Raw genomic sequence first — 25,972 nt, forward strand, 5'->3', positions numbered from 1 at the left:
AAAAAAAAAGAATAAATCAGTGTAAAGTGCCTTTGCGGTCTGGCAGGGCATCTGAAATGAATTCTTTTTATAAAGCTGCTCATTTGTGCACCTGTAAACCTGATGACTCGCAGTTCCTCTGCTGCACGGCTTCCAAACATCAGCTCACAAAAAGGGTTTTGTACTCGGGGAAAGAAAAATGCCTCTTTCTAGCACCTGCTTTTAGAAAGAAACGTTCTATGCAGCTGTGTTGGGCGTCTGTTTGGGTTACAGTATCCTCCTTTACCTTCCCTTTAAAGGGTTACACTGCGGTGATGTTTGTGTTTTAAAGGATTGTTTGGGCCAGTTTAAGTGTAGATTGCAGGTGATGTGGGCGTATAATCCACATCCTTTGCACATACATGATCCAGACACTGTATACACCCTGGTTTAGGGTCACAGTCTTGCAGAGTGACTGTTTTTATCTGTGTAATGTGATAGTATAAATGTTTCATTATTTTCTTATTTCTCCAACATAGGTGTGTCCGGTCCACGGCGTCATCCTTACTTGTGGGATATTCTCTTCCCCAACAGGAAATGGCAAAGAGCCCAGCAAAGCTGGTCACATGATCCCTCCTAGGCTCCGCCTACCCCAGTCATTCTCTTTGCCGTTGTACAGGCAACATCTCCACGGAGATGGCCAGAGTCTCATTTTCGCGCCGGTGTTGCGCACTTGTTTTTGAGAGGCATGGCATGCAGTCGCATGTGAGAGGAGCTCTGATACTTATAAAAGACTTCTGAAGGCGTCATTTGGTATCGTATTCCCCTTTGGGTTTGGTTGGGTCTCAGCAAAGCAGATACCAGGGACTGTAAAGGGGTTAAAGCTTAAAACGGCTCCGGTTCCGTTATTTTAAGGGTTAAAGCTTCCAAAATTGGTGTGCAATATTTTCAAGGCTTTAAGACACTGTGGTGAAAGTTTGGTGAATTTTGAACAATTCCTTCATGTTTTTTCGCAATTGCAGTAATAAAGTGTGTTCAGTTTAAAATTTAAAGTGACAGTAACGGTTTTATTTCAAAACGTTTTTTGTACTTTCTTATCAAGTTTATGCCTGTTTAACATGTCTGAACTACCAGATAGACTGTGTTCTGAATGTGGGGAAGCCAGAATTCCTATTCATTTAAATAAATGTGATTTATGTGATAATGACAATGATGCCCAAGATGATTCCTCAAGTGAGGGGAGTAAGCATGGTACTGCATCATTCCCTCCTTCGTCTACACGAGTCTTGCCCACTCAGGAGGCCCCTAGTACATCTAGCGCGCCAATACTCCTTACTATGCAACAATTAACGGCTGTAATGGATAATTCTGTCAAAAACATTTTAGCCAAAATGAACCCTTGTCAGCGTAAGCGTGGATGCTCTGTTTTAGTTACTGAAGAGCATGACGACGCTGATATTAATATCTCTGAAGGGCCCCTAACCCAATCTGAGGGGGCCAGGGAGGTTTTGTCTGAGGGAGAAATTACTGATTTAGGGAACATTTCTCAGCAGGCTGAATCTGATGTGATTACATTTAAATTTAAATTGGAACATCTCCGCATTTTGCTTAAGGAGGTATTATCCACTCTGGATGATTGTGAAAATTTGGTCATCCCAGAGAAACTATGTAAAATGGACAAGTTCCTAGAGGTGCCGGGGCTCCCAGAAGCTTTTCCTATACCCAAGCGGGTGGCGGACATTGTTAATAAAGAATGGGAAAGGCCCGGTATTCCTTTCGTCCCTCCCCCCATATTTAAAAAATTGTTTCCTATGGTCGACCCCAGAAAGGACTTATGGCAGTCAGTCCCCAAGGTCGAGGGAGCGGTTTCTACTTTAAACAAACGCACCACTATTCCCATAGAGGATAGTTGTGCTTTCAAAGATCCTATGGATAAGAAATTAGAAGGTTTGCTTAAAAAGATGTTTGTTCAGCAGGGTTACCTTCTACAACCCATTTCATGCATTGTCCCTGTCACTACAGCCGCATATTTCTGGTTTGATGAACTGATTAAGGTGCTCGATAGTGACTCTCCTCCTTATGAGGAGATTATGGACAGAATCAATGCTCTCAAATTGGCTAATTCTTTCACTCTAGACGCCTCTTTGCAATTGGCTAAGTTAGCGGCTAAGAATTCTGGGTTTGCTATTGTGGCGCGCAGAGCGCTTTGGTTGAAATCTTGGTCGGCTGATGCGTCTTCCAAGAACAAGCTACTAAACATTCCTTTCAAGGGGAAAACGCTGTTTGGTCCTGACTTGAAAGAGATTATCTCTGATATCACTGGGGGTAAGGGCCACGCCCTTCCTCAGGATCGGCCTTTCAAGGCAAAAAATAGACCTAATTTTCGTCCCTTTCGTAAAAACGGACCAGCCCAAGGTGCTACGTCCTCTAAGCAAGAGGGTAATACTTCTCAGGCCAAGCCAGCTTGGAGACCAATGCAAGGCTGGAACAAGGGAAAGCAGGCCAAGAAACCTGCCACTGCTACCAAGACAGCATGAAATATTGGCCCCCGATCCGGGTCCGGATCTGGTGGGGGGCAGACTCTCTCTCTTCGCTCAGGCTTGGGCAAGAGATGTTCTGGATCCTTGGGCGCTAGAAATAGTCTCCCAGGGTTATCTTCTGGAATTCAAGGGACTTCCCCCAAGGGGGAGGTTCCACAGGTCTCAGTTGTCTTCAGACCACATAAAAAGACAGGCGTTCTTACATTGTGTAGAAGACCTGTTAAAAATGGGAGTGATTCATCCTGTTCCATTAAGAGAACAAGGGATGGGGTTCTACTCCAATCTGTTCATAGTTCCCAAAAAAGAGGGAACGTTCAGACCAATCCTAGATCTCAAGATCTTAAACAAATTTCTCAAGGTCCCATCGTTCAAGATGGAAACCATTCGAACTATCCTTCCTTCCATCCAGGAAGGTCAATTCATGACCACGGTGGATTTAAAGGATGCGTATCTACATATTCCTATCCACAAGGAACATCATCGGTTCCTAAGGTTTGCATTCCTGGACAAACATTACCAGTTCGTGGCGCTTCCTTTCGGATTAGCCACTGCTCCAAGGATTTTCACAAAGGTACTAGGGTCCCTTCTAGCGGTGCTAAGACCAAGGGGCATTGCAGTAGTACCTTACCTGGACGACATTCTGATTCAAGCGTCGTCCCTCCCTCGAGCAAAGGCTCACACGGATATCGTCCTGGCCTTTCTCAGATCTCACGGCTGGAAAGTGAACGTGGAAAAGAGTTCTCTATCCCCGTCAACAAGGGTTCCCTTCTTGGGAACAATTATAGATTCCTCAGAAATGAGGATTTTTCTAACAGAGGCCAGAATAACAAAGCTTCTGGACTCTTGTCGGATTCTTCATTCCGTTCCTCTTCCTTCCGTAGCTCACTGCATGGAAGTGATCGGGTTGATGGTAGCGGCAATGGACATAGTTCCTTTTGCGCGCATTCATCTAAGACCATTACAACTGTGCATGCTCAGTCAGTGGAATGGGGACTATACAGACTTGTCTCCAAAGATACAAGTAAATCAGAGGACCAGAGACTCACTCCGTTGGTGGCTGTCCCTGGACAACCTGTCACAAGGGATGACATTCCGCAGACCAGAGTGGGTCATTGTCACGACCGACGCCAGTCTGACGGGCTGGGGCGCGGTCTGGGGATCCCTGAAAGCTCAGGGTCTTTGGTCTCGGGAAGAATCTCTTCTACCGATAAATATTCTGGAACTGAGAGCGATATTCAATGCTCTCAAGGCTTGGCCTCAGCTAGCAAGGACCAAGTTCATACGATTTCAATCAGACAACATGACGACTGTTGCGTACATCAACCATCAGGGGGGAACAAGGAGTTCCCTAGCGATGGAGGAAGTGACCAAGATTATTCTATGGGCGGAGTCTCACTCCTGCCACCTGTCTGCTATCCACATCCCGGGAGTGGAAAATTGGGAAGCGGATTTTCTGAGTCGTCAGACATTGCATCCGGGGGAGTGGGAACTCCATCCGGAAATCTTTGCCCTAGTCACTCAGCTGTGGGGCATTCCAGACATGGATCTGATGGCCTCTCGTCAGAACTTCAAAGTTCCCTGTTACGGGTCCAGATCCAGGGATCCCAAGGCGGCTCTAGTGGATGCACTAGTAGCACCTTGGACCTTCAAACTAGCTTATGTGTTTCCGCCGTTTCCTCTCATTCCCAGGCTGGTAGCCAGGATCAATCAGGAGAGGGCGTCGGTGATCTTGATAGCTCCTGCGTGGCCACGCAGGACTTGGTATGCAGATCTGGTGAATATGTCATCGGCTCCACCTTGGAAGCTACCTTTGAGACGAGACCTTCTTGTTCAGGGTCCGTTCGAACATCCGAATCTGGTTTCACTCCAGCTGACTGCCTGGAGATTGAACGCTTGATTTTATCGAAGCGAGGTTTCTCAGATTCTGTTATCGATACTCTTGTTCAGGCCAGAAAGCCTGTAACTAGAAAGATTTACCACAAAATTTGGAAAAAATATATCTGTTGGTGTGAATCTAAAGGATTCCCTTGGGACAAGGTTAAGATTCCTAGGATTCTATCCTTCCTTCAAGAAGGATTGGAAAAAGGATTATCGGCAAGTTCCCTGAAGGGACAGATTTCTGCCTTGTCGGTGTTACTTCACAAAAAGCTGGCAGCTGTGCCAGATGTTCAAGCCTTTGTTCAGGCTTTGGTTAGAATTAAGCCTGTTTACAAACCTTTGACTCCTCCTTGGAGTCTCAATTTAGTTCTTTCAGTTCTTCAGGGGGTTCCGTTTGAACCCTTACATTCCGTTGATATTAAGTTATTATCTTGGAAAGTTTTGTTTTTAGTTGCAATTTCTTCTGCTAGAAGAGTTTCAGAATTATCTGCTCTGCAGTGTTCCCCTCCTTATCTGGTGTTCCATGCAGATAAGGTGGTTTTACGTACTAAACCTGGTTTTCTTCCGAAAGTTGTTTCTAACAAAAACATTAACCAGGAGATTATCGTGCCTTCTCTGTGTCCGAAACCAGTTTCAAAGAAGGAACGTTTGTTGCACAATTTGGATGTTGTTCGCGCTCTAAAATTCTATTTAGATGCTACAAAGGATTTTAGACAAACATCTTACTTGTTTGTTGTTTATTCAGGTAAAAGGAGAGGTCAAAAAGCAACTTCTACCTCTCTCTCTTTTTGGATTAAAAGCATCATCAGATTGGCTTACGAGACTGCCGGACGGCAGCCTCCCGAAAGAATCACAGCTCATTCCACTAGGGCTGTGGCTTCCACATGGGCCTTCAAGAACGAGGCTTCTGTTGATCAGATATGTAGGGCAGCGACTTGGTCTTCACTGCACACTTTTACCAAATTTTACAAGTTTGATACTTTTGCTTCTTCTGAGGCTATTTTTGGGAGAAAGGTTTTGCAAGCCGTGGTGCCTTCCATTTAGGTGACCTGATTTGCTCCCTCCCTTCATCCGTGTCCTAAAGCTTTGGTATTGGTTCCCACAAGTAAGGATGACGCCGTGGACCGGACACACCTATGTTGGAGAAAACAGAATTTATGTTTACCTGATAAATTTCTTTCTCCAACGGTGTGTCCGGTCCACGGCCCGCCCTGGTTTTTTTAATCAGGTCTGATAATTTATTTTCTTTAACTACAGTCACCACGGTACCATATGGTTTCTCCTATGCTAATATTCCTCCTTAACGTCGGTCGAATGACTGGGGTAGGCGGAGCCTAGGAGGGATCATGTGACCAGCTTTGCTGGGCTCTTTGCCATTTCCTGTTGGGGAAGAGAATATCCCACAAGTAAGGATGACGCCGTGGACCGGACACACCGTTGGAGAAAGAAATTTATCAGGTAAACATAAATTCTGTTTTTAGGAGATTTTTTCGGTGTCTGTTACGACAGCTCTGTTTGGATCGTGTGCGTGTTGCGTCATTTGTAAACTGTAGGTATGTTTGTGTATTCAAGGCTGGTCGGTAAACAAGCATGATAGAGTTGTATCTTCAAACACAGGAAACCGTTAGCTCTGATTTCAGCCACTTAGAAATGTAAGTTCCAAGATTGTTTTTCTATGAAAATATTAGGGATTTGGTGACTGCAAAACTGGAACAGTTTCTCCTATTCCTATTTTCTTTGTACAGACTCCAAGAAAAAATGCAGAATCATCATTCAGGCCACAAGTTAAAAGATTTGGCACCATCGTGTGTAGACAACTTCCGGACAATAGTGAGCTCTTTGTGAAACAGATGCTCCCTGCAAGTGTTTTATGTGGGTTCTGTTTATACGTAAAAAGGGTAGTTTTATCTTGTAGGCACAGCCTGAGTTTGTAAAGAATCTCACCTGTTCTGCTGGGCCTCAGCACTAGGGGGGTGGCACCTTTTTATTATGGAGAAACACAGCCATGAGAATTACCATAAATTAGCATACATTTGCATAGATTATTGTGCAGCATTATTATGAAACTAAAGTGTTTTTGAATTTATTTTAAATGATTATTTCAGTTTAGATTCCCTCACACTTAAAGAAAAATGTAGAAATAAAAGGTTAGGGTAACTTTTTCTTCTATTATCTTCATAGAAAGTGACATTAAAGATAAAAAATCCCTTTATTACCCTTTCCCCAGTTTTGCATAACCAACAGTGTGATATTATTACACTTTTACCTCCTGTAATTACATTGTATCTAAACCTCTGCAGACTGCCCCCTTATTTCAGTTCTTTTGATAGACTTGCATTTTAGCCAATCAGTGCCAACTCATAAATAACTCCACAGGAGTTAGCACAATGTTACCTATATGACACACATGAGGCACACATGAACTAACATCGTCGAACTGTGAAAAACTGTCAAATGCACTGAGGAGAGAGAGAGAGAGAGATAGCGAGGAGAGAGAGATAGCAAGAAAAGAGAGAGATAGTGAGGAGAGAGAGAGAGGGGGGAGAGAGAAGAAAAGAAAATGAGAGAATTGTAAAGAACAAGAATCAAGCTTACATACTTATTGTGTCTGATTGGCTAGCAGGTACGTCAAAGCTGTAAAACCTCGCAAATTGCTTGTGGCACGTTTTATGTTTATGTAATAACCTTTATGTAATAAATTGAACATCTCATGAATTTAGAAGTACAAAAAGAAAGGATCTACAAGAACGGATGATGTTCTAAACTATAATCTAGTCTATGTGCGCCCTCTAGTGGATATACTTTAATAATGTGGGTTCTGTCCTAAAAGCATGTCAGGAAGTATTTATTTTTTAAATTCCCATAGCTAAAAGTGACCTTTGAGATCATGGGTGTCAATACTTTTCACACAAATGATCCACAGTGGAATTTTAAATTCACTTTCAGAGCTGGATATCAGATTTAGAAAAAAAAAAAGTACAATCCTGAAACTGATATTGCTTTGGTTTGCAAACATTGGCCTAGAAATGTGGTCCAGTGATGTACCTGTGCTTTTGCACGCTGTATTATGGGTTCATGTACGTCTATTAGTATGTTTGCTGCTTTAAAAAGTGTATTATGATTTTAAGACCTTTTAGTTCCCTCCTAGGTGCAGACACACAATTTGGAGGAGCGGAGGGTCATGATTCAGATAGAACATACAATTAAAAAAAAAAAAAAAATCAATTTACTTCTATTATCTAATTTACTCCGTTCTCTTGGTATTCTTTGTTGAAAAGCATACCTAAATAGGCCCAGGAGCGCTAGATGCTGATTGGTGGATGCACACATATTCCTCTTATCATCTTTCTACTATGAGTAGGACATGGTTGGTTAGAGCATGCCATTTTTGCATCACCAACCTTAGATAAAATTGTATTTAACCCCCTTAAATGAGCTTATACTCATAGAAAAAGATCCACTCAGGAGCTTCAAGCAGAAAACCTGTTGGCGATGTTGTGCTACTGTCACATTTTTCAGCACTTGGGTAACACGTGCTGATTGGTGGCTAAATGTAGCCACCAATCAGCAAGTGCTACCCAGTGTCTGAACCAAAAATTATCCGGCACCTATGCTTATATTCCTGCTATTTCAAATAAAGATAGCAAGAGAATGAAGAAAAATTGATAATAGGAGTAAATTAGAAAGTTGCTTAAAATTGAATGCTTTATCTGAATCATGAAATAAAAAATTTGGGTTCAGTGTCCCTATAATGGCTGACCAGCGTCGTCCTGCACAGTATCTCCCAAGCGGGAATTTAACAGTGTTAAACCATTTTCTGGAGATTAAACACAGTTATCTTTAACCAGTAATGCTAAAGGACATGCTGGAATGATTTTGCATTAAAATGTCTCTTTAACTAAAACAGACTTAAAACGGCAATCAAGAAAATAGTTACCTACAAACATAAAACGCGTCACCTTTAATTAACAATAAACTCTACTGATGAATGTATAGGGCAATAAAACAAATACATTATTACAATATTACGTTCTTATCTAAGAGGGAATCCATTTTATGAAGAAATCAAGTTTACGGATACATTCATTTGTATATGAGGCCTCTAGTATTTAATAAATACATTATTTGGTTTTTGGTAATATTTATTGAAAACATATTTGATATAGTTCAACTTGATTTCACATAAATAATCACTTATAATAAGGTAGAACAAACGGTTACACTTAATCTCTCTATTCATACATTATCACTGTACAAGGTTTTTACAACCAGCAACTGCGGATTGAACTGAATTGCACCATTTAAAGCTGTGATATGCTTGGTGCATTTTTTTATGTTTAATATCTGTAATGACAGAGCCCCATTAATCCAGCGGTTTAGCCCTCGCTCTAATTCTAGGATGGAGGTTGGATTCCTCACTCATTTGAGATAATTTAGATTAAAGGGACTGCTCTATTGTATCTATAAAATGACACAAAATATCAAGAAGTTTGATTTTGTACAATTTTTAAAGCTAAAAATAAATCTAAAGGCTTTTTAAACTTAATTTCTCCAACATAGGTGTGTCCGGTCCACGGCGTCATCCTTACTTGTGGGATATTCTCTTCCCCAACAGGAAATGGCAAAGAGCCCAGCAAAGCTGGTCACATGATCCCTCCTAGGCTCCGCCTACCCCAGTCATTCTCTTTGCCGTTGTACAGGCAACATCTCCACGGAGATGGCTTAGAGTTTTTTAGTGTTTAACTGTAGTTTTTATTATTCAATCAAGAGTGTGTTATTTTAAAATAGTGCTGGTATGTACTATTTACTCAGAAACAGAAAAGAGATGAAGATTTCTGTTTGTATGAGGAAAATGATTTTAGCAACCGTCACTAAAATCCATGGCTGTTCCACACAGGACTGTTGAGAGCAATTAACTTCAGTTGGGGGAACAGTGAGCAGTCTCTTGCTGCTTGAGGTATGACACATTCTAACAAGACGATGTAATGCTGGAAGCTGTCATTTTCCCTATGGGATCCGGTAAGCCATGTTTATTACGATCGTAAATAAGGGCTTCACAAGGGCTTATTAAGACTGTAGACTTTTTCTGGGCTAAATCGATTCATTATTAACACATATTTAGCCTTGAGGAATCATTTTATTTGGGTATTTTGATATAATAATATCGGCAGGCACTGTTTTAGACACCTTATTCTTTAGGGGCTTTCCCTAATCATAGGCAGAGCCTCATTTTCGCGCCGGTGTTGCGCACTTGTTTTTGAGAGGCATGGCATGCAGTCGCATGTGAGAGGAGCTCTGATACTTAGAAAAGACTTTCTGAAGGCGTCATTTGGTATCGTATTCCCCTTTGGGCTTGGTTGGGTCTCAGCAAAGCAGATACCAGGGACTGTAAAGGGGTTAAAGTTCAAAACGGCTCCGGTTCCGTTATTTTATGGGTTAAAGCTTCCAAATTTGGTGTGCAATACTTTTAAGGCTTTAAGACACTGTGGTGAAAATTTGGTGAATTTTGAACAATTCCTTCATGTTTTTTCGCAATTGCAGTAATAAAGTGTGTTCAGTTTAAAATTTAAAGTGACAGTAACGGTTTTATTTTAAAACGTTTTTTGTACTTTGTTATCAAGTTTATGCCTGTTTAACATGTCTGAACTACCAGATAGACTGTGTTCTGAATGTGGGGAAGCCAGAATTCCTATTCATTTAAATAAATGTGATTTATGTGACAATGACAATGATGCCCAAGATGATTCCTCAAGTGAGGGGAGTAAGCATGGTACTGCATCATTCCCTCCTTCGTCTACACGAGTCTTGCCCACTCAGGAGGCCCCTAGTACATCTAGCGCGCCAATACTCCTTACTATGCAACAATTAACGGCTGTAATGGATAATTCTGTCAAAAACATTTTAGCCAAAATGAACACTTATCAGCGTAAGCGCGACTGCTCTGTTTTAGATACCGAAGAGCATGACGACGCTGATAATAATGTTTCTGAAGGGCCCCTAACCCAGTCTGATGGGGCCAGGGAGGTTTTGTCTGAGGGAGAAATTACTGATTCAGGGAACATTTCTCAACAAGCTGAACCTGATGTGATTACATTTAAATTTAAGTTGGAACATCTCCTCATTCTGCTTAAGGAGGTATTATCCACTCTGGATGATTGTGACAAGTTGGTCATCCCAGAGAAACTATGTAAAATGGACAAGTTCCTAGAGGTGCCGGGGCTCCCAGAAGCTTTTCCTATACCCAAGCGGGTGGCGGACATTGTTAATAAAGAATGGGAAAGGCCCGGTATTCCTTTCGTCCCTCCCCCCATATTTAAAAATTTTTTTCCTACGGTCGACCCCAGAAAGGACTTATGGCAGACAGTCCCCAAGGTCGAGGGAGCGGTTTCCACTTTAAACAAACGCACCACTATACCCATAGAGGATAGTTGTGCTTTCAAAGATCCTATGGATAAAAAATTAGAAGGTTTGCTTAAAAAGATGTTTGTTCAGCAGGGTTACCTTCTACAACCAATTTCATGCGTTGTCCCTGTCGCTACAGCCGCATGTTTCTGGTTCGATGAGCTGATATGGGCGGTCGATAGTGATTCTCCTCCTTATGAGGAGATTATGGACAGAATCAATGCTCTCAAATTGGCTAATTCTTTTACCCTAGACGCCACTTTGCAATTGGCTAGGTTAGCGGCTAAGAATTCTGGGTTTGCTATTGTGGCGCGCAGAGCGCTTTGGTTGAAATCTTGGTCGGCTGATGCGTCTTCCAAGAACAAGCTACTTAACATTCCTTTCAAGGGGAAAACGCTGTTTGGCCCTGACTTGAAAGAGATTATCTCTGATATCACTGGGGGTAAGGGCCACGCCCTTCCTCAGGATCGGCCTTTCAAGGCAAAAAATAAACCTAATTTTCGTCCCTTTCGTAGAAACGGACCAGCCCAAAGTGCTACGTCCTCTAAGCAAGAGGGTAATACTTCTCAAGCCAAGCCAGCTTGGAGACCAATGCAAGGCTGGAACAAGGGAAAGCAGGCCAAGAAACCTGCCACTGCTACCAAGACAGCATGAAATGTTGGCCCCCGATCCGGGACCGGATCTGGTGGGGGGCAGACTCTCTCTCTTCGCTCAGGCTTGGGCAAGAGATGTTCTGGATCCTTGGGCGCTAGAAATAGTCTCCCAAGGTTATCTTCTGGAATTCAAGGGGCTTCCCCCAAGGGGGAGGTTCCACAGGTCTCAGTTGTCTTCAGACCACATAAAAAGACAGGCATTCTTACATTGTGTAGAAGACCTGTTAAAAATGGGAGTGATTCATCCTGTTCCATTAAGAGAACAAGGGATGGGGTTCTACTCCAATCTGTTCATAGTTCCCAAAAAAGAGGGAACGTTCAGACCAATCTTAGATCTCAAGATCTTAAACAAGTTTCTCAAGGTTCCATCGTTCAAGATGGAAACCATTCGAACTATTCTTCCTTCCATCCAGGAAGGTCAATTCATGACCACGGTGGATTTAAAGGATGCGTATCTACATATTCCTATCCACAAGGAACATCATCGGTTCCTAAGGTTCGCATTCCTGGACAAGCATTACCAGTTCGTGGCGCTTCCTTTCGGATTAGCCACTGCTCCAAGGATTTTCACAAAGGTACTAGGGTCCCTTCTAGCTGTGCTAAGACCAAGGGGCATTGCTGTAGTACCTTACTTGGACGACATTCTGATTCAAGCGTCGTCCCTTCCTCAAGCAAAGGCTCACACGGACATAGTCCTGGCCTTTCTCAGATCTCACGGATGGAAAGTGAACGTGGAAAAGAGTTCTCTATCTCCGTCAACAAGGGTTCCCTTCTTGGGAACAATAATAGACTCCTTAGAAATGAGGATATTTCTGACAGAGGCCAGAAAAACAAAGCTTCTAGACTCTTGTCGGATACTTCATTCCGTTCCTCTTCCTTCCATAGCTCAGTGCATGGAAGTGATCGGGTTGATGGTAGCGGCAATGGACATAGTTCCTTTTGCGCGCATTCATCTAAGACCATTACAACTGTGCATGCTCAGTCAGTGGAATGGGGATTATACAGACTTGTCTCCGAAGATACAAGTAAATCAGAGGACCAGAGACTCATTCCGTTGGTGGCTGTCCCTGGACAACCTGTCACAAGGGATGACATTCCGCAGACCAGAGTGGGTCATTGTCACGACCGACGCCAGTCTGATGGGCTGGGGCGCGGTCTGGGGATCCCTGAAAGCTCAGGGTCTTTGGTCTCGGGAAGAATCTCTTCTACCGATAAATATTCTGGAACTGAGAGCGATATTCAATGCTCTCAAGGCTTGGCCTCAGCTAGCGAGGGCCAAGTTCATACGGTTTCAATCAGACAACATGACAACTGTTGCGTACATCAACCATCAGGGGGGAACAAGGAGTTCCCTAGCGATGGAAGAAGTGACCAAAATCATTCTATGGGCGGAGTCTCACTCCTGCCACCTGTCCGCTATCCACATCCCAGGAGTGGAAAATTGGGAAGCGGATTTTCTGAGTCGTCAGACATTGCATCCGGGGGAGTGGGAACTCCATCCGGAAATCTTTGCCCAAGTCACTCAGCTGTGGGGCGTTCCAGACATGGATCTGATGGCCTCTCGTCAGAACTTCAAAGTTCCTTGCTACGGGTCCAGATCCAGGGATCCCAAGGCGGCTCTAGTGGATGCACTAGTAGCACCTTGGACCTTCAAACTAGCTTATGTGTTCCCGCCGTTTCCTCTCATCCCCAGGCTGGTAGCCAGGATCAATCAGGAGAGGGCGTCGGTGATCTTGATAGCTCCTGCGTGGCCACGCAGGACTTGGTATGCAGATCTGGTGAATATGTCATCGGCTCCACCTTGGAAGCTACCTTTGAGACGAGACCTTCTTGTTCAGGGTCCGTTCGAACATCCGAACCTGGTTTCACTCCAGCTGACTGCTTGGAGATTGAACGCTTGATCTTATCGAAGCGAGGGTTCTCAGATTCTGTTATCGATACTCTTGTTCAGGCCAGAAAGCCTGTAACTAGAAAGATTTACCACAAAATTTGGAAAAAATATATCTGTTGGTGTGAATCTAAAGGATTCCCTTGGGACAAGGTTAAGATTCCTAAGATTCTATCCTTCCTTCAAGAAGGATTGGAAAAAGGATTATCTGCAAGTTCCCTGAAGGGACAGATTTCTGCCTTGTCTGTGTTACTTCACAAAAAACTGGCAGCTGTGCCAGATGTTCAAGCCTTTGTTCAGGCTCTGGTTAGAATTAAGCCTGTTTACAAACCTTTGACTCCTCCTTGGAGTCTCAATTTAGTTCTTTCAGTTCTTCAGGGGGTTCCGTTTGAACCCTTACATTCCGTTGATATTAAGTTATTATCTTGGAAAGTTTTGTTTTTAGTTGCAATTTCTTCTGCTAGAAGAGTTTCAGAATTATCTGCTCTGCAGTGTTCTCCTCCTTATCTGGTGTTCCATGCAGATAAGGTGGTTTTACGTACTAAACCTGGTTTTCTTCCAAAAGTTGTTTCTAACAAAAACATTAACCAGGAGATTATCGTACCTTCTCTGTGTCCGAAACCAGTTTCAAAGAAGGAACGTTTGTTGCACAATTTGGATGTTGTTCGCGCTCTAAAATTCTATTTAGATGCTACAAAGGATTTTAGACAAACATCTTCCTTGTTTGTTGTTTATTCCGGTAAAAGGAGAGGTCAAAAAGCAACTTCTACCTCTCTCTCTTTTTGGATTAAAAGCATCATCAGATTGGCTTACGAGACTGCCGGACGGCAGCCTCCCGAAAGAATCACAGCTCATTCCACTAGGGCTGTGGCTTCCACATGGGCCTTCAAGAACGAGGCTTCTGTTGATCAGATATGTAGGGCAGCGACTTGGTCTTCACTGCACACTTTTACCAAATTTTACAAGTTTGATACTTTTGCTTCTTCTGAGGCTATTTTTGGGAGAAAGGTTTTGCAAACCGTGGTGCCTTCCATTTAGGTGACCTGATTTGCTCCCTCCCTTCATCCGTGTCCTAAAGCTTTGGTATTGGTTCCCACAAGTAAGGATGACGCCGTGGACCGGACACACCTATGTTGGAGAAAACAGAATTTATGTTTACCTGATAAATTACTTTCTCCAACGGTGTGTCCGGTCCACGGCCCGCCCTGGTTTTTTTAATCAGGTCTGATAATTTATTTTCTTTAACTACAGTCACCACGGTACCATATGGTTTCTCCTATGCAAATATTCCTCCTTAACGTCGGTCGAATGACTGGGGTAGGCGGAGCCTAGGAGGGATCATGTGACCAGCTTTGCTGGGCTCTTTGCCATTTCCTGTTGGGGAAGAGAATATCCCACAAGTAAGGATGACGCCGTGGACCGGACACACCGTTGGAGAAAGTAATTTATCAGGTAAACATAAATTCTGTTTTATTTTGTGATAGCATTATCTTTCAGTTCAGGACAGTTATTTCCCTTTGTTGTCTCACCAATGGCTAATCCCTTTGATCAGTTTATATGTGGTCAGTTAGGGAATCCCTTTAAAGGGGCATCAGACTTTATTTATGCATAGTATACAGTGATATAATTAACAATCACATTGCAAAAGATCTGCACACAAGTAAATGTTTTAAAAGCATTTAAACGGTCATTTCACTTTTCTCCACCACAGCAGATTCTGCTAGCTGGTGGCATTATTAAAGGGACAGTACACTGTAAAATTGTTTTTCCATTAATGTATTTTAAATGACTTGTTATACCAACTGCAGAGTATAAAATATTTGAGAGAATGCATTTTCAGGTTTCTTTGTGTATCTGAAGTAGCTGGTTTTGTGCTTTGAAACCACAGCCTATTACAAGGGGTTGAGCTTCAGGTAATATCAGATCTCATTATGTTATCACTTTTATGTACACAGACTTGCTTCCTTGTCTTTTATTTGTCTGGAACACCAAAGCTCAATCCATAGAGAGAACAGTGGAAAATTATCATTTCTCTTGATAAGTGTATCCAGTCCACGGATCATCCATTACTTATGGAATATATTCTCCTTCCCAACAGGAAGCTGCAAGAGTCCACCCACAGCAAAGCTGCTATATAGCTCCTCCCCTAACTGCCATATTCAGTCATTCTCTTGCAAGCCTCAACATAGATAGGAGGTCGTGAGAGTCTGTGGTGCTTTCTACTTAGTTTATTCTTCAATCAAAAGTTTGTTATTTTTAAATGGCACCGGAGTGTGCTGTTTATCTCAGGCAGTATTTGGAAGAAGAATCTGCCTGCGTTTTTCTATGATCTTAGCAGACGTAACTAAGATCCATTTGCTGTTCTCACACATTCTGAGGAGTGAGGTACTTCAGAGGGGGAATGGCGTGCAGGTTTTCCTGCAGATAAGGTATGTGCAGTAAAATATTTTTCTAGGAATGGAATTGACTAAGAAAATACTGCTGATACCGAAGTAATGTAAGTAAAGCCTTAAATGCAGCGATAGCGACTGGTATCAGGCTTATTAATAGAGATACATACTCTTGTAAAAATGTGTTTTAAAACGTTTGCTGGCATGTTTAATAGTTTTTTAACATATGTTTGGTGATAAAACTTATTGGGGCCTAAGTTTTTTCCACATGGCTGGCTTAAATTTTGCATAGAAACAGTTAACTGAAGCTTCCCACTGTTGGCTGTGGCAGTTTGTTGTGTCTGTTTTTAAAAACGTCTGTCATTTTTTTGATCTGTTTTTTGCATTAAGGGGTTAATCATCCATTTGCAAGTGGGTGCAATGCTCTGTTACCTTATTACATGTACTGTAAAAATTTCGTTTGTTTTACTGCCTTTTTTTCACTGTTTTTCAATTTTTGACAAAATTTGTTTCTCTTAAAGGCACAGTAACGTTTTATATATTTGCTTGTTAACTTGATTTAAAGTGTTTTCCAAGCTTACTAGTCTCATTATTAGTCTGTTCTAACATGTCTGACATAGAGGAAGCTCTGTGTTCATTATGTTTTAAAGCCATGGTGGAACCCCATCTTAGAATGTGTACCAGATGTACTGATTTCATGTTAAACAATAAAGATCATTTTTTGTTTTTAAAAACATTATCACCAGAGGATTCTGTCGTGGGGGTAGTTATGCCGACTAACTCTCCCCACGTGTCAGACCTTTTGACTCCCGCTTTAGGGACTCACGCTCAAATGGCGCCAAGTACATCAAGGGCACCCATAGCGTTTCTTTTACCAGGGGATTCTGTCGAGGGGAAAGTTATGCCGACTAACTCTCCCCACGTGTCAGACCCTTCGACTCCCGCTTCAGGGACTCACGCTCAAATGGCGCCAAGTACATCAAGGGCGCCCATAGCGTTTATTTTACAAGACATGGCAAAGGTGGTGAATAATATTCTGGCAGCAGTATTAGTCAGACTACCTGAAATTAAAGGAAAGCAGTTAGCTCTGGCAGTAGATACAGAGCATACAGACGCTTTTAGAACCATGTATGATACTACCTCACAATATGCTTAGTCTGTGGGTGATTTTTTTTTTTTTTTGACTCAGGGAAGATGATTTAACCTGATTCTGATATTTCTACATTTAAAATTTATGCTTGAGAACCTCCACTTGTTGCTCAGGGAGGCTTTGGCTGCTCTGAATGAATGTGTACAATCGCAGGGCCAGAGAAATTGTGTAGACTGGATAAATAATATGCAGTGCCGGTGTGTACTGATGTTTTTCCAATACCTAAAGAGGTTTACTAAAATTTTTTTAATAAGGAATGGGATAGACCAGGTGTGCCGTTCTCTTCCCCTCCTATTTTTTAGAAGAATGTTTTCTAATAGTTACCACCACACGGGACTTCTGGCAGACAGTTCCTAAGGTGGAGAGAAGAGTTTCTACTCTAGCTAAGCGTACCACTACCTCTGACGAGGACAGTTGTGCTTTTTAGATCCAATGGATAAAAAATGTTTATTCAACAGGGTTTTATCCTGCAACCCCTTGCATACATTGCTTCTGTCACTGCTGCTGCGGCGTTCTGGGTTGAGTCTCTTGATGAGGCTTTACAGTTAAGCGACTCCATTGGATGAATATATTTGACAAGCTTATGCTAGCCAATTCCTTTGTTTTCTGATGCCTTGTTCATTTGACTAGACTAACGGGTAAGAATTCTGTTTTTTACTATACTGGCGCACAGAGCGCTATGGCTTATATCATGGTCAGCTGTCGTGACTTTAATAAATAAGCTACTTAACTTCCCTTCAAGGGGCAGACCCTATTCGGGCCTGGTTTGAAGGAGATTATTGCTTATATCACTGGAGGAAAAGGTCATGCCCTTCCTCAGGATGGGTCCAAATCAAGGGCCAAAAAAAAAAAAAAGTCTAATTTTCGTGCCTTTTAAAAACTTCAGGGCAGGTGTGGCATCCTCTTCCTCTAAGGCAAAACAAGAGGGAATTTTTGCTCAGTCCAAGGCGGTCTGGAGACAATCGGACCTGGAACAAAGATAAGCAGGCCAAGGAGCCTGCTGCTGCCTCTAAGGCAGCATGAAGGAACGGACCCCTATCCGGTAACGGATCCTATAGGGGGCAGACTTTCATTCTTCGCCCAGGCGTGGGCAAGAGATGCCCAGGATCCCTAGGCATTGGAATTTATATCCCAGAGATATCTTCTGGATTTCAAAGATTCCCCCCCCAAAAAAGGGGAGATTTCGCCTTTCACAATTATCTGCAAACCAGATAAAGAAGGAGGCATTCTTACATTGTGTACGAGATCCATTCAGTTCCAAGAGAGGAACAGGGACAGAGTTTTTACTCAAATCTGTTTGTGGTTCCCAAGGAGAGGGAACCTTCAGACCTATTTTGGATCTAAAGATCTTAAACAAATTCCTCAGAATTCGGTCATTTAAGATGGAAACTATTCGTACCATCTTAACTATGATCCAGGAGAGTCAATAGAGGACTACAATGGATTTGAAGGATGCTTATCCTCACATTGTGATGCATAAAGATCACCATCGTTTTTCAGGTTTGCCTTTCTAGACAGGCATTACCAGTTTGTAGCTCTTTCCTTTGGGATATCTACAGCCCCAAGAATCTTTATGGAGGTTCTGGGGTCGCTTTGGCGGTCGGGGCATAGAAGTGGCCCCTTATTTAGACGACATCCTGATACAGGCGTCAAACATCCAAATTGCCCAGTCTCATACGGACGTAGTACTGGCATTTCTGAGATCACATGGGTGGAAAGTGAACAAGGAAAGAGTTCTCTATCCCCAATCTCAAGGGTTTCCCTCCTAGGGACTCTGATAGATTCTGTAGAAATGAAAATTTACCTGACGGAGTCCAGGTTGTCAAAGTTTCTAAATTTCTGCCGTGTTTTTTCATCCCATCCGCGCCCTTCGGTGGCTCAGTACATGAATGAAATCGGCTTAATGGTAGCGGCAAGGGACATAGTACCGTTTGCACGTCTACATTTCAGACCGCTGCAACTATGCATGCTCAGTCAGAGGAACGGGGATTACACAGATTTGTCCCCCTGTTAAACCTGGACCAAGAGACCAGAGATTCTCTTCTCTGGTGACTATGTCGGGTCCATCTGTCCAAGGGTATGACCTTCCGCAGGTCAGATGGGACAATTGTTACAATAGATGCCAGCCTTTTAGGTTGGGATGCAGTCTGGAACTCCCTGAAGGCTCAGGGATAGTGGACTTAGGAGGAGACCCTCCTAATAAATATTCTGGAACTGGGAGTGATATTCCATGCTCTTCAGACTTGGCCTCAGTTAGCAACTCTGAGGTACATCATACTCAGTCGGACAATATACACGACTGTGGCTTACATCAGCCATCAAGGGGGAACAGAAGTTCCCTAGCGATGTTAGAAGTCTTACAATAATTCACTGGACAGAGACTCACTCTTGTCTATCAGCTATCCATATCCCAGGTGTTGAGAACTGGGAGGTGGATTTTCTAAGTCGTCAGACTTTTCTTCCGGGGGAGTGGGATTTCCTCCGGAGGTCAAGACCAAGCAGGAGAGGGCTTTGGTGTTTTTGACAGCGCCTGCGTAGCCACGCAGGACCTGGTATGCAGATCTGGTGGACATGTCATCCTTTCCATCACAGTCTCTGCTTCTGAGACAGGTCCCTCTACCTCAGGGTCCTTTCAACCATCTAAATAGAATCAATCTGAGATGGACTGCCTGGAGACTGAACGCTTGATGTTATCAAAGCATGGCTTCTCCGAGTCAGTCATTGATACCTTAATACAGACATGAAAGCCTGTCTCTAGGAAAATTGAACATAGATATGGTGTAAATATCTGATTGTTATGAATCCAAGGGTTACTCATGGAGTAAAGTCTGGATTCCCAGGATATTATCTTTTCTCCAAGATGTTTTTGAGAAAAGGGTTGTCAGCTAATTCCTTAAAAGGGGACAGATTTTTACTCTGTCTATTTTTTTGCACAAGCGTCTGGCAGGTATTCTAGACGTTCAGGCATTTGGTCAGGCTTTGGTTAGATCCAAGCCTGTGTTTAAAACTGTTGCTCCGCCATGGAGCTTAAACCTGATTCTTAAGGTTCTTCAAGAAGTTCCGTTTGAACCTTTTTTGTTCCATAGATATCAATCTTTATCTTGGAAAGTTCCTTTTGGGTAGCTAATTCCTCGACTCGTAGAGTCTACAAGTTATCTGTGTTACAATGTGATTCTCCTTATCTGGTCCTTCGTACGGATAAGGTAGTCCTGCGTACCAACCTGAGTTTTTTCCTAAGGTGGTATCTAACAAGTACATCACTCAAGAGATAGTTGTTCCATGCTTGTATCCTAATCCTTCCTCAAAGAAGGAACGTCTATTACACAATATTGGACGTGGTTTGTGCTTTAAAGTTTTACTTACAAGCTACTACAGTTTTCATCAAACGTTCACCTTGTTTGTTGTCTATTCTGGACAGAGGAGAGGTCAAAAGACTTCAGCAGCCTCTCTGTCTTTTTGGTTAAAAAGCATAATTCATTTAGCTTATGAGACTGCTGGACAGCAGCCTCCTGAAGGGATTACAGCTCATTCTACTAGAGCTGTGGTTTTCACTTGGGCCTTTTTTAAATGTGGCTTCTGTTGAACAGATTTACAAGACGGAGTCTTGGTCTGCGCTTCATACTTTTCAAATTTAACAAATTTGATATCTTGCTTCTTCGGAGGCTATTTTTGGGAGAAAGGGTTTTTTACAGGCAGTGGTAACTTCCGTTTAAGTACCTGCCTTGTCCCTCCCATCATCCGTGTACTTTAGCTTTGGTATTGGTATTCCATAAGTAATGGATGATCCGTGGACTGGATACACTTAACAAGAGAAAACATAATTTATGCTTACCTGATACATTTATTTCTCTTGTAGTGTATCCAGTCCACGGCCCGCCCAGTCACTTTAAGGCAGGTAATTTTTTCATTTGAACTACAGTCACCACTGCACCCTATGGTTTTTCCTTTCTCTGCATGTTTTCGGTCGAATGACTGAATATGGCAGTTAGGGGAGGAGCTATATAGCAGCTTTGCTGTGGGTGGACTCTTGCAGCTTCCTGTTGGGAAGGAGAATATATTCCATAAGTAATGGATGATCCGTGGACTGGATACACTACAAGAGAAATAAATTTATCAGGTAAGCATAAATTATGTTTTTATTACTTAACTATCCTGCATCCCACTGAGAGTGTAACTTCTTCTGCTGACTGTGTTTACTTAGGCTTGTCAATAGCATATACTCCAGTATCAAAACTTTCAGTATAGGTTGGGAAACCACAAGCTAAATCAGATATTTCAAATGCTGAAATAGGAGTAAAGGAGCTACTTGCAACCAATTTAATACACTCTAGCAGGTAAAAAGGATCATTGGGAATAATTTAAAAGGGAGAAAGTTTTTGGGTGAACTGTTCCTTTAAGTAGCTGGGTGGGGGCAGTGTAATGCTATACCATTTTCTGTTATTTATACATATTATCTGAGCTATCCAAGGCACAAATTAATTGCAGAATTTAACATAAATCTATTTAATGCTAATTTGTGCAACAAACATTGAAAACAATAAAAAGCTAATCTTAGCGTAATATCTTATATTTTAGCCAGGTGGTTTGTCCATGATATTGGAGAATGCTGTATTATATTAGTACAATTTGCAGTATTTTGTAGCACAGGGACGTAACCTGAAGAGTCTTGAGTATGTTTATCCTTTCTGTGGTCAAATAAGGAGATATATAAATTAGTTTATGCACTTGGCAAACAAGCACTGAGAAGCATGTTGCAGGGTTAGGATTATCCTGCAAGACACACTCCAGTATCTTTGGGTGTGTGGGGAAAAAAACCCAATGGTAAAATTGCAGGTCATAAAACAAAAACACACATACATTACGTTTTTATTATTAGATGTTATTACAGTTTATTAGGGATTTTGAGTTTTGCGTCTTGTTTAATCATCCTGGCAAAGAGGGATACGAGTGACTAACAGAAATATAATCCTTAAAGTGCCATAAAACATGATGAGATCTGTGCATATCCTAAAAGGGCTAATTAAGTAAAAATTGTTTGCATAAAAAATTGTTTAAAAATTGCTGGCAAGTATTTTAAAATAATTTTCAAAAATAAACAAAATAACAAAGCCATGCTGTTTGGAGTAGTCTGATCCCCCCCCTTATCAGTGTTTAGCATCAGAAACACATGCATTGTATTTCAAATGAGTTCACAGAAGCTTATTAGCTTCTAGGCATGCTCCAGCTGATGAGTGTTCACTTCTGCATTCTACCAAATCAATGGTAGATATAGATAGAGCCATAGAAGGAAATGTGTGGGGGGGGAGTTAGAGCTGTACAATTCGGGAACTTAAAAGAAAGGGTTAATGGCGAGGCGCTGCAGTATAAATTTTAGTTAAGTACATATTATTATATTTTGTCTTTATCCCAACTTGTTTTATGGCCCTTGTAAGTTCTTGTTATACGAATAGTGAGCAATGAGAAACTCTATTACAAGATAATGATAATGCAGAAACAAAATGCTCCTTATTTTGATACTCTCAAGTTCTGGAACTTTTAGTTGGTCTCTGTATTTTCTCAGATTTACTGATCAGTACAATATTAAGGTAAATGTGTATTCTTGGTATTTGCAGTGAATTGTCCTGGAATCATGCATTCTGCACCTTGTTGTTTGCGTTCTCTGGATGACATTAATGTGCTCGTGTTTTTCTCTCTTTTATTTACAGGCAGCAATAAATGGTGTAATACCACAGGAAAATGGCATATTACAGAGGTACGTATAATTATACCCTTCACCAAAAGGTTAAATAGATCATGAGTACATGCTTTATTTCATTAGTCTCCCAACATTAAAGGGACAGTTTACTCAAACATTTTCACCCCTTTAATTTGTTCCCAACTATCTACTTTACCTGCTGGAGTGTATTATATTGTTTACAAGAATTTCCTTTACTCTTATTGGCATTTGAATTAGTTGATTTAGCCCGTGGTATCCCCACCTATTCTTAAAGTTTGTGGCCTCAGGTCCCAGCGATAGATAACCTGTGTAAACACAGCCAGTAGAAGAAATTACACCCCAATGAGTTATAGAAGAGATAAGGTAATAAAATGTTACTTTTCCATTGTTCTCTCCAAGTATTGGCCTTTGGTTTATGGACAGATATAAGATAAAGAACCATGTATATGTACACAATGTGATAACATAATGAGATCTGATTATACCTACAAGCTCAACCCATTTTATTAGGTTGCGGCTTCAAAACACAAAATCAGCTAATTCATATACACAAATAAGCCTTAAAAGGCAAATTCTCATACATTTTATACTCTGCAGTTGGTGAAAAAAAAGTAATTGGAAACACATTGGAAAAACAATTTTACAGTATACTGTCCCTTTAAAGGGACAGTCTAGACCCAATACATAATTTTGATTTCTTATTGTTACATACCAGAGAAACATCCTGCAACTGGTCTAGCATCTATAAGCTTGTAAGAAGTACATGAAACCTTTTAAATATTCATAGTTTGTGCTGAGCTGAAAATGGCCGTCAAGCTCTTACCCTGTAAGTGTATGATCACGTGTTCCTGTCAGAGGTGATGATCTCGATGTTGTCATTTCAGTGAGTTTGGTACAGAGACCATACAAGCCCCTGTGTTCGGCCCTGCAGCCCAGCCTGTCACCACCGTATCCACTGCCTCTTCCTCATCGTTAACATCAGCGTTCTGTCCTGTGGTTCCTACACGACAGGTGGTGGAGCGTCTCTCCCGCATGCTCGACTTTAGAGTGGAGTATAGAGATAGAACTGCAGATGTTGTGTTGGAAGACAGTTGCACTGTGGGTAAGGCACTTATGTTTTGTAAGATGAGATACCTTATTGTAAGAATACCCAATGTCACATTCTGTACTGTTTGTAAAATGATTCAGCTATTGTCTTAAAGGGACAGTCTACTTGATTTTTTTATTGTTTAAAAAGATAGATAATCCCTTTATTACCCATTCCTCAGTTTTGCATAACCAACACTGTTATATTAATAAACGTTTTACCTCTGTGATTACCTTGTATCTAAGCCTCTGCAGACTGCCCCATATCTTTTTACAAGCTTGCATTTTAGCCAATTAGTGCTGGCTCCTGCATAATTACACGGTAGTGAGCACAATGTTATGTATATGGCACACATGAACTAGCACTGTCTGGCTGTGAAAAGCTAATAAGATGCACTGAGATAAGAGGTGGCCTGCAGGGGCTTAGTAATAGGTAGATATTTAGAAGTTTAGAGGTTATAAAGTATATTAATATAATAATGTTGGTTTTGCAAAGCTGGGGAGTGAGTAGTAAAGGTGTTTTATCTTTTTAAACAATAAAAAAAAAATCAAGTCCCTTTAAATAAAAAATGTATATGACACAGTGCCTATGTGAAAAGTAACAATTAAGATTCAGGGAATATAAACATAGATATTGATGACAGATAAGAACCATAGGCCCAACAAGTTTGCCAAAAATATCTGAAAAGTGTAAACTTATCTAGCTTGTAAGATAGATTATTGCTTATCCCAGGCATTAGTTAGTACGTAGGATAGCCTTATGCTTATCTCAGGCATTAGTTAGTACGTAGGATAGCCTTATGCTTATCCCAGGCATTAGTTAGTACGTAGGATAACCTTATGCTTATCCCAGGCATTAGTTAGTATGTAGGATAGCCTTATGCTTATCCCAGGCATTAGTTAGTACATAAGATAGCCTTATGCTTATCCCAGGCATTAGTTTGTAGGATAGCCTTATGCTTATCCCAGGCATTAGTTAGTATGTAGGATAGCCTTATGCTTATCCCAGGCATTAATGAGTACGTAGGATAGCCTTATGCTTACCCCAGGTATTAGTTTGTAGGATAGCCTTATGCTTATCCCAGGCATTAGTTAGTACATAGGATAGCCTTATGCTTATCCCAGGCATTAATGAGTACGTAGGATAGCCTTATGCTTACCCCAGGCATTAGTTTGTAGGATAGCCTAATGCTTATCCCAGGCATTAGTTAGTACATAGGATAGCCTTATGCTTATCCCATGCATTAGTTAGTATGTAGGATAGCCTTATGCTTATCCCAGGCATTAATTAGTACATAGGAAAGCCTTATGCTTATCCCAGGCATTAGTTAGTACGTAGGATAGCCTTATGCTTATCCCAGGCATTATTAGTATGTAGGATAGCCTTAGCTTATCCCAGGCATTATTAGTATGTAGGATAGCCTTATGCTTATCCCAGGCATTAGTATGTAGGATAGCCTTATGCTTATCCCAGGCATTAGTTAGTACATAGGATAGCCTTATGCTTAGCCCAGGCATTAGTTAGTACGTAGGATAGCCATATTCTTATCCCAGGCATAAGTTAGTATGTAGGATAGCCTTATGCTTATCCCAGGCTTTAATTAGTACGTAGGATAGCCTTATGCTAATCCCAGGCATTAGTTAGTACATAGGATAGCCTTATGCTTACCCCAGGCATTAGTTCATAGGATAGCCTTATGCTTATCCCAGGCATTAGTTAGTATGTACGATAGCCTTATTCTTATCCCAGGCATTAATTAGTATGTAGAATAGCCTTATGCTTATCCCAGGCATTAGTTAGTACGTAGGATAGCCTTATGCTTACCCCAGGCATTAGTACATAGGATAGCCTTATGCTTATCCCAGGCATTAGTTAGTACGTAGGATAGCCTTATGCTAATCCCAGGCATTAGTACATAGGATAGCCTTATGCTTATCCCAAGCATTAGTTAGTACATAGGATAGCCTTATGCTTACCCCAGGCATTAGTACATAGGATAGCCTTATGCTTATCCCAGGCATTAGTTAGTACGTAGGATAGCCTTATGCTAATCCCAGGCATTAGTACATAGGATAGCCTTATGCTTAGCCCAAGCATTAGTTAGTACGTAGGATAGCCTTATGCTTATCCCAGGCATTAATTAGTACATAGGAAAGCCTTATGCTTATCCCAGGCATTAGTTAGTACGTAGGATAGCCTTATGCTTATCCCAGGCATTATTAGTATGTAGGATAGCCTTAGCTTATCCCAGGCATTATTAGTATGTAGGATAGCCTTATGCTTATCCCAGGCATTAGTATGTAGGATAGC

General features: G+C 41.6%; 1 protein-coding gene across 1 annotated transcript in view; it reads left to right on the top strand.

Moving 5' to 3' along the window:
• FAF1 (Fas associated factor 1) overlaps positions 1 to 25,972 on the top strand; it is a 700,642-nt gene that overhangs the window by 26,520 nt on the left and 648,150 nt on the right. Inside the window, exons 3-4 of the mRNA XM_053693495.1 lie at positions 22,565 to 22,611; positions 23,460 to 23,677. Coding sequence (XP_053549470.1) covers positions 22,565 to 22,611; positions 23,460 to 23,677 — 265 coding nt within the window. The remainder of the gene's footprint in view (positions 1 to 22,564; positions 22,612 to 23,459; positions 23,678 to 25,972) is intronic.

The sequence above is a fragment of the Bombina bombina genome, chromosome 10 (assembly GCF_027579735.1).
Source record: "Bombina bombina isolate aBomBom1 chromosome 10, aBomBom1.pri, whole genome shotgun sequence".
Classification (NCBI taxonomy): domain Eukaryota; kingdom Metazoa; phylum Chordata; class Amphibia; order Anura; family Bombinatoridae; genus Bombina; species Bombina bombina.